The sequence below is a fragment of the Triticum urartu genome, chromosome 1 (assembly GCF_003073215.2).
Source record: "Triticum urartu cultivar G1812 chromosome 1, Tu2.1, whole genome shotgun sequence".
NCBI classification, from domain to species: domain Eukaryota; kingdom Viridiplantae; phylum Streptophyta; class Magnoliopsida; order Poales; family Poaceae; genus Triticum; species Triticum urartu.
In genome coordinates, this window is record NC_053022.1 from 367,221,718 (window position 1) to 367,231,298 (window position 9,581).

A 9,581-nucleotide genomic window follows, 5' to 3' on the forward strand; every position below is an offset into this window, starting at 1 on the left:
GTGCCACAAGCACCGGGTGTTTCTGAAATAGCATGACATTCGCCTGAAGACAGTAACGTTGGAAAAATATGTACACTGCAACAAAAACATTGAATTTGCAAAGTTCTTTGTTCAGAACGCAAAGGAGTTAGAGACTATGAGGCTCAAGTTTCTCTCCCCCCAGACAACATCACTGAAGGATTTTATGAACATCAAGAAGAGGTGCTTCAATGGGGCAACAAGGCTTCTAGACGTGCTCGTCTTATATTGTCAGGGTATTGTAGGCATATATACTTGGATTTAAAAGTACACATCTGGACAAACCAGTGTCCAATCATGGATTTGCCGGATCCATTGACCTGTGGATGTTGAAAACGGTTATCCGGACGTGAGAGATAGGTGTTGTTGCGTGCTTTCCAGTTTGGACTTCGGGCTTGTACTTTATCCATTGTCTGTAAGGTTCTCAGTAACTTGTTTTTGTGATCTTCAGCCGTGAAGCAACTCACAAGCCCAAAAAACTATCAAGTTTTCATGTTTTTGTGCACCGTCTGTATGTTTGGATTTCCTTTTGTGAATAGAGCGAGCGACTAAAATCATCTGGAATACGCAGTCACGTGTGATGTTACGGCCGTGCCTCTCCAAATAACTCGTTAGCTGAGGTATTTTACAATACAGAGGCGGGCGTGCCACTTGTACCTGTAAGACTGTGCGTCTGTTATCACAGCACGACACTTCCTCTGTGTATGTTCATGACCCTGTGGTGAACGTTTGGGTGGAAACATGGTGCACAGCCTAGAACATAGCGTCCCGTAGAATCACGACACTGCCGTTTCTACAAATCGAGACGTGCTTGTCGTGGAACCGCTGTGCTTGTGCTTTGTTTAAAAGCGTGTCGTCGCCATCTTTTAAATACAAGGAAATATAGATAGCCACGAACGTCTACGCCTTTTATACCGAATAATATATGTAACATCAAGAAAGAAGGATGACGCAACTTAATACGGAACCATGTCCGTAGGGAGTTCACGTCTGTGCTTTCAAATACAAGGAAATAAGATTTTAAAAACAGTGCCCCTTGCATAGGCCATTCCGTGCCTCACAGAGAAAATGCCTGTTGCTGTGCGTAAGAAAAAGGTTCAAAAACAGCGTCTCCCTAATCTGCCACTCATTGCCTCACAAAGTAAACAGCGAGTGTTCATATCAGAACCCAGTTCTGTTCGGTTTGCGCAACAAACACATGAACGTGACTCTCTCTAATACTAAAGTATGCCTCGATGGGCTTCTCACTCGTGCCTCTCTGTCTAAACGAGTCGACAGAATCATTTGGAAACAGACACAAGCGAACATGACTCTATATAATACCACACGATGCCTTTGCGTAAGACAGAGGTTCGGCTCCGTGGGCCAAACGTCTGTGCATCTCCATCTGATAGAGTCACGGGCTAGCGTGAGTCCATGTAATAATACTACCGACCATGCCTTTGAGTGCTTCATGCCCGTGCCTGCGTCCAGCTTGAGCTTGTCATAACGTATGTGTCGTACTGAAGGGCGAGCTTCGCCTTCGCCTTCTCATCAATAGGATTGATGGAAGTCTCAAATAAAGCAACAACACCAAGCATCCAACAACAAGTCAAGACAGTTTCAAGTTGAAGGAAGTCTCAAATAACCGCTGGGGCAACAACAAAACAAGCCCGAAACATCACAAGTTCATTTCACAGCGATACACAGCCTATTTACTGAACCTAGATATATATAGATAGATAGGTATGGTAATACATGGCAAGTACTTGGAAACAAGAGCTAACATACCAAGTTCATTTCACATCGAAACATGGCCCAGCCAGTTCTAAATGAGGTTGATGGTGATCATCATCCTCAAGTCACGGTAACGGGTGTTCGCAACAGTGAGTACGATGCCCTGATCTACCCGAAGATTCTTGCCATGAAGGAACTTCTTCCACCCCGCCCGGTTGAAGACAGTGCGACCGTCCGTGTCCACTGCGTAGGCACAGGTGGTGATGGAGCCCGTTCTGGTAAGGCGTAGTCCAGCAGCCATGCCTTCTTCATGCGTCTCGATGCCACAACTAACAGATAACCTCTTAGGTAATTTCTGAAAACAGTTGGTATGATATATGAGCATGTAACGTGCAATTATCAGCAAATCATACACTTGAAGACACATATATCATTGGATTCAACACTGAGCATATATATCATCACATCACTACACTAGACGCTAATCATCAAATTACTACAGTAATTAAGAATATCATTAGTTTACTACGTACACTAACCACATCATCGCATATTACTACACTACATAAGGATATATCACAGTACTACAACATGCATATCATGTCAACTAGTACACTTATTAATCATGCATATCGTGTAATTACCACAGTAAGTAACATACCATGAGATGCTGTTCAACATTCATCCTTGTGAGGCATGTCACGAATGGCATCCCGACGTAGTCTTCACGTAGCGGAAGCATGTCCCAGAGGTTGCACGTTTCATCGCCGCTCAGCCTCAGTCTTTGGGCATAGAGTGCTTCATCAAGTGGGTTCTCATCATCATCTGAATCCTCATCATCGTCCTCCTCATGAACTTCATCCTCACTATCGAAAATCAAATTCAGATAGATAACAGAAATCCTGGGCCTTTCTGCTCTGAAGGAGAAGCTGATCAATTCACCCCCACTAAGACGCAAGCGGGCGATGAAGCGATCCCATTCATCTCCTCCAATCTGGGTGATCGTTCGCCCCTTATCGACCTGCATAGTGTACGGCCCCCCAAGAGCGTCGAAGGTCACGGTGTGTCCGACGAGCTCATTGAATGCCAATCTCACATTGCATGGGACGATCTGTGCAAGATAAAAACAAATAACAAACACAATGCATTTGTGGAAATAGCAATAAAAACATAATTACTGAACTGTCGGAAGGTTCATATAAATTGTTACTGCTGCAAAAACAAAAGAAGGGTGGAAGTAGATGCCGAACAGCGTGGCAGTACAAAGCCTGGTCCGGCACCGTGACTTGCACAGTCGACACGGTGCTTCCTCCATTCTACAAAGAATATATTGAACTCTAAGTTGAATTGTACACTACCATAGTACAATACAATGTGCTTCCTCTCTTTTCCCTGTTACGGCTCAGATCCTACACTACGACATCCATCAATCTAACAAAGAACCATCATATCTATCAACAAATCATCTACCGCATGGATCAAATAAAATTTCTGTATTAGATCTGTGCCCGGAGGGAGATGCATGCGGTTTGGGAAGGGAAGAAGATTCGCGAGGGGGGTGAGGGGAGATCTCACCTACTTACCGGAGTTGGTGGCGGCCGCGCAGATCAGGCGGCGAAGAGATGCGTCGTCAGGAGCTGGCGGCGGCGGCGCTAGTCGAGAAGGGGAGGAAGAAGTTGAAAATGATGTGGAGTACTAGGTGCACATAGACAAATGTGGTATATGTGGTGGCATGTTTGTGTGGATGGCGAGGGGACCATACGTGTCGGTACCCATAGAAAAAAAATTGGCATTTCCAACTGCCTCACGGGTATTCGAACCTATTCGGTTGATGCAGTGTGTTTGACCGAACCAATTTGCATTTCCTTAAGACATTTATCCAGACATAGACACACGAAAAAAAGCATGCACTGAGGCTGTGCTCCATGTGTGACTCCGAGTAACAACAAATTATGCCTCCAAGGGCTTGACGTGCTTTCCTCTCCTTTTGACCGAGCCCACCGACTCATTCGGAATACAATCAGAAAACCTTTGTACTCTATATAATAGCACGCCATGCCTTTGAGGGCTGTACACACGTGTATCTTCCTCTGATAGAGTCACAGTCTAGCGTGACTCTATGTAATACCATCGGCCATGCCTTTGAGCGCTTAATGCCCGTGCCTATGACCCGGAACACTGAATCAAGGATGAGGCGGCTGCTGCGGGTTTCCGCTATAAACGCATGAACGTGATCCCATGTAAAGCATAACCCATGCCTGTCTGGGCTTCATGGCGGTGCCTGTGCTCGCGGATAGTTCAACGGATTCATTTGGAACACGTAGACAAACTAACGTGATTCTACACAATGGCAAGCCGTGACTTTCTGGGACTCACGACCGTGCGAGCAATATACCAGACCAGCGTCACTCGAATAAGCCATTCCGTGACTCAAAAAGTAAACATGGCTGTGCGTAAGACAAAGCTTTGCCTTAGTGGGCTTAACGACCGTGCTTCTTCATCTGATTGAGTGGACGGAATCATTCGGAACACAAAGACAGGCGAGCGTCACTCTATATAATACAATATCATGACTTTGAGGACTGGACGCCCGTGCCTGTGAACCTTAACACTGTAACCATTAGTATCCAAACCTCCGCGCTTCTATCGAATAATATACGTAACATCAAGAAAAAAGTGTGACCCAACTGAGTACGCAACTGTGTTCGTAGAGAGTTCATATCTTGTGAACTTTTATTAACAAGAGTTCGTGTCCGTAATACCACCGACCATGCCTTTGAGCATTTTATGCACGTGCCTGTGACCCTTAACACTAAACGCCCGTGCGTCTCTGTCTGATAGAGTCACAGGCTAGCGTGACTCTATGTAATACCATCGACTATGCCTTCTTGTAACCCGAAACACTGAACAAAGAAAGGGCGCCTTCATGTGTGCACAAGACATGACTCTAGTTGGTTCAAAAACTTTGGCTACCGAGACTTCACGTCCGTGCTTTTAAAAACAACGTCTCTAGAACTAGCCATTACGTTAATGTTCATCCGTACCCATAAACTTGGAATGAACGTGCCCAGGAACACATTTGTTATCAAAGTTACTGACGGCACAAGGTAACGGATGACAACATAAGAAACTTTTAGTGTCAGCTTCAGATACGAGGATCAGGGTCGATGCTGTCTACTTAGTCCGGTGATACTTCTTTTTTGGTTGCTCGGCGTGAAGTTCCTCGATCTATTTCTTCATAACGTATGATTGCAGCTTCAGCTCATCGCGCTGAAGTTCGAGCTGCGCCTTGTCATGCATCATAAGTGCAATGACGGCTTTGTTCTCTTCATTCAACTTCATGGATATCTTTAGGATGTCTTCCACAGCATTGAACAGGTTCTTCAGCTGGTCAAAGGAGAAGATGTCAGATTGATGGCAGGACGCACCCTCATCAACATTAGGATGAAGCTCACCACAATGATCCATGTTTCACAACTAAATCAAGTAGCCGAAAGAAAGAAAAAACGAATGAAGGCGAAGCAGAGCGAACTCACAGATGAGGAACCCTCGCTAGTCGAGCTCTTCTCCTGCGACTGGACATGGCGCTCTGGAGGAGTCTCCTTCTGCACAGCCGTGGCTGAGAGTGTCAGGATAGAGAACAGCAAGAGGAGTGGATGGCTTGGAGGCGGACAAAAGGACGAAGGGGATGTGGCTAGGGTTTCGAGACTCCGTCTGGCTTATTCACGTTACACAACTAAACCAAGTAGCCGAAGGAAAGAAAAAACGAATGAAGCAGAAGCAGAGTGAACTTACAGATGAGGAGCCCTTGTCAGCCTGGATCTCCTGCAGTATCTGGACACTGGGTTCCGCAGTAGTCTCCACCTGACCAGCCATGGTGGAGAGGGTGAGGATAGAGAGCACCAAGAGGAATGAAGGGCCTGGTGGCGGGCAGAGGATGGAAGAGTATGTGGCTAGGGTTTTGAAACTCCGTCCGTCCACCATAAATAGCCAGAGACTGGCCTCGGGTGGCGAGCCAGAGCGACGTCAGCGGAGAAGACGTCCGTCGGACCCTTGGGTTTCCGTGGCGGCGCCACGTGGAGTTCACACCCGAGTAGGTGGAGACGCGCCCGTCGAAACGTTGTGTTTCCGCAATCAAAGCACGAACGTGGCTCCGTGTAAAACACACGCATGCCTCGCTCGACATCCCGACCGTGCCTGTCCTGGTAATAAAGTCAACGGATGCATTTGGAACACAAAGAGACACAAAGGTGACTCTGGATAATTACATGACATGTGATTTGTGGGCTTGACAACCGTGCCTTTGACCTGAAACACTGACACGCGTAAAGGACAGTCATGCTACTAAACATATAAAGTCGCCTTCGTGCATTTGTTGGCTTGACACTCATGCCTGTGACCTGAAACACTGACACACAGAAAGTCGTCTTCTTGCATTTTAATTAAAATAATACAACGAAAAACAATTCTAACAAGGAGAGTCGCCCGAATCTATTAGGTGTCCATAATAAACGCACAAACGTGACTCCGAGTAAGAACAAACTATGCCTCCGAGGGCTTGACGTGCTTGCCTCTCCTTTTGACCGAGCCCACCGACTCATTCGGAATACAATCAGAAAACCTTTGTACTCTATATAATAGCACGCCATGCCTTTGAGGGCTGTACGCACGTGCATCTTCCAATGATAGAGTCGCAGTCTAGCGTGACTCTATGTAATACCACCGACCATGCCTTTGAGTGCTTCATGCTCGTGCCTGTGACCCGGAACACTGAATCAAGGATGAGGCGGCTGCTGCGGGCTTCCGCTATAAACGCACGAACGTGATCCCATGTAAAGCATAACCCATGCCTGTCTGGGCTTCATGGCGGTGCCTGTGCTCGCGGACAGTTCAACGGATTCATTTGGAACACGTAGACAAACTAAGGTGATTCTACACAATGGCAAGCCGTGACTTTCTGGGACTCACGACCATGCGAGCAATATACCAGACCAGCGTCTCTCGAATAAGCCATTCTGTGCCTCACAAAGTAAAAGTGGTTGTGCGTAAGACAAAGCTTTGCCTTAGTGGGCTTAACGACTGTGCTTCTTCATCTGATTGAGTGGATGGAATCATTCAGAACACAAAGACAGGCGAGCGTCACTCTATATAATACAATATCATGCCTTTGAGGACTGTACGCCCGTGCCTGTGAACCTTAACACTGTAACCATTAGTATCCAAACCTCCGCGCTTCTATCGAATAATATACGTAACATCAAGAAAAAAGCGTGACCCAACTGAGTACGCAACTGTGTTCGTAGAGAGTTCATATCTTGTGAACTTTTATTAATAAGAGTTCGTGTCCGTAATACCACCGACCATGCCTTTGAGCGTTTTATGCTCGTGCCTGTGACCCTTAACACTAAACGCCCGTGCGTCTCTGTCTGATAGAGTCACAGGCTAGCGTGACTCTATGTAATACCATCGACTATGCCTTCTTGTAACACGAAACACTGAACAGAGAAAGGGCGCCTTCATGTGTGCACAAGACATGACTCTAGTTGGTTCAAAAACTTTGGTTGCGGAGACTTCACGTCCGTGCTTTTAAAAACAACGTCTCTAGAACTGGCCATTACGTTAATGTTCATACGTACCCATAAACTTGGAATGTACGTGTCCAGGAACACATTTGTTATCAAAGTTACTAATGGCACAAGGTAATGGATGACAACACAAGAAACTTCTAGTGACAGCTTCAGATACGAGGATCAGGGTCGATGCTGTCTACTTAGTCCGGCGATACTTCTTTTTTGGTTGCTCGGCGCAAAGTTCCTCGATCTGTTTCTTCATAACGTATGATTGCAGCTTCAGCTCATCGCGCTGAAGTTCGAGCTGCTCCTTGTCATGCATCATAAGTGCAATGACGGCTTTGTTCTCTTCGTACAACTTCGTGGATATCTTCAGGAAGTCTTCCACAGCATTGAACAGGTTCTTCAGCTGGTCAAAGGAGAAGATGCCAGATTGATGGCAGGACGCACCCTCATCAACATTAGGATGAAGCTCACCACAATGATCCATGTTTCACAACTAAATCAAGTAGCCGAAAGAAACAAAAAACGAATGAAGGCGAAGCAGAGGGAACTCACAGATGAGGAACCCTCTCTAGCTGAGCTCTTATCCTGCGACTGGACATGGCGCTCTGGAGGAGTCTCCTTCTGCACAGCCATGGCTGAGACTGTCAGGATAGAGAACATCAAGAGGAGTGGATGGCCTGGAGGCGGACAAAAGGATGAAGGGGATGTGGCTAGGGTTTCGAGACTCCGTCTGGCTTATTCACATTTCACAACTAAACCAAGTAGCTGAAGGAAAGAAAAAACGAATGAAGTGGAAGCAGAGTGAACTTACAAATGAGGAGCCCTTGTCAGCCTGGATCTCCTGCAGTGTCTGGACACTGGGTTCCGCAGTAGTCTCCTCCTGACCAGCCATGGCGGAGAGGGCGAGGATAGAGAGCACCAGGAGGAATGAATGGCCTGGCTGCGGGCAGAGGATGGAAGAGTATGTGGCCAGGGTTTTGAAACTCCATCCGTCCGCCATAAATAGCCGGAGACTGGCCTCGGGCGACGAGCCAGAGTGACGTCACCGAAGGAGACGTCCGTCAGACCCTTGGGTTTCCGTGGCGGCGCCACGTGGAGTTCACACCCGAGTAGGTGGAGACGCACCGGTCGAAACGTTGTGTTTCCGCAATCAAAGCACGAACGTGGCTCCGCGTAAAACACACGCATGCCTCGCTCGACATCCTGACCGTGCCTGTCCTGTTAATAAAGTCAACGGATACATTTGGAACACAAAGAGACTCAAAGGTGACTCTGGATAATTACATGACATGCGATTTGTGGGCTTGACAACCGTGCCTTTGTGCATTTGTTGGCTTGACAGTCGTGCCTGTGACCTGAAACACTGACACACAGAAAGTCGTCTTCTTGCATTTGAATTAAAACAATACAACGAAAAACAATTCTAACAAGGAGAGTCGCCCGAATCTATTAGGTGTCCGGAATAAACGCACAAACTTGACTCCGAGTAAGAACAAACTATGCCTCCGAGGGTGTAGGGGGTTTGGTGCGACATATGCCAACGGATGGCTTATCATGGTGGGGGCAAGTAGAACGTCGCCGGTGCCTAGAAACGGGATGCGGCGAAGATATGCACGCCGGTGAATCTTACCCAGCTTCGGGGCTCTCCGGGGAGATAATACCCCTACTGCTGCTCTGCGGGGTCTCCGCATGATTACTATGGCAAAGTGTTTACACGGTTGCTCCTTGAGCTGTTTTCTGGTGGTAGGAGAGGGCAAGGCTAGCTCTCTCCCTTCTATATGACCTGGTCTAGAGCTAATGGGTTCCAACCCTTTGCATGGGTGCCCTGGGGGGTTTATATAGGCCTACCCCCTAGGGGTACAATGGTAATCCGGCTGGGCGCGGGCCCAGCCGTTAGTGTCTCTGGCCTCCGTCTTCTCTGCCAACCGCTGGGGCCCGCCGACTGGCGGGCCCCGCCGACTGGCCTGGTACGGAGCCGACAGCCCGCGTCCGCCGCGGGCGGGTCTTGCCGGCTGCTGCTTACTATGGCCGTGCTTCTGATGACGCGGGCTTGATCATGAGGTCGTGGCAACAGCCCCGCCGCCTGGCGGGCGATCACTATTGCCTCTCCCCATCACATCTTGATTAATGGCACATGGGCCTCGGGGGAGGGCTCGGCCGACTCCCCCGGGCCGACTCCCGACGGGTCCGACTGGTGGTTCTCCTGCCGTCTCCCAAGGTCTCACTGACTGATGGGGCCTGCTGCCTCCAGGCCGTACAGACAAGCTGCCG

The 9,581-nt window shown here is 48.0% G+C and overlaps 1 protein-coding gene across 1 annotated transcript; it reads right to left on the reverse strand.

Moving 5' to 3' along the window:
- Positions 1–1,825: 1,825 nt before the first annotated feature.
- LOC125532869 lies at positions 1,826–2,761 on the reverse strand. Its single transcript, XM_048696751.1, has 2 exons — positions 2,396–2,761; positions 1,826–2,089 (listed from the first exon to the last, which is right to left on the reverse strand). Exons 1-2 carry the CDS (start codon positions 2,759–2,761, stop codon positions 1,826–1,828), a joined length of 630 nt encoding a protein of 209 aa, XP_048552708.1.
- Positions 2,762–9,581: the final 6,820 nt, after the last annotated feature.

Bases quoted from the DNA above. Each gene is read 5' to 3' on its own strand.
- LOC125532869 (XM_048696751.1), bottom strand. From the start codon at position 2,761: ATGCAGGTCGATAAGGGGCGAACGATCACCCAGATTGGAGGAGATGAA. The intron at 2,090-2,395 runs GTATGTTACTTA...AACTGTTTTCAG, and splicing joins ATGTTGAACAGCATCTCATG to AAATTACCTAAGAGGTTATC.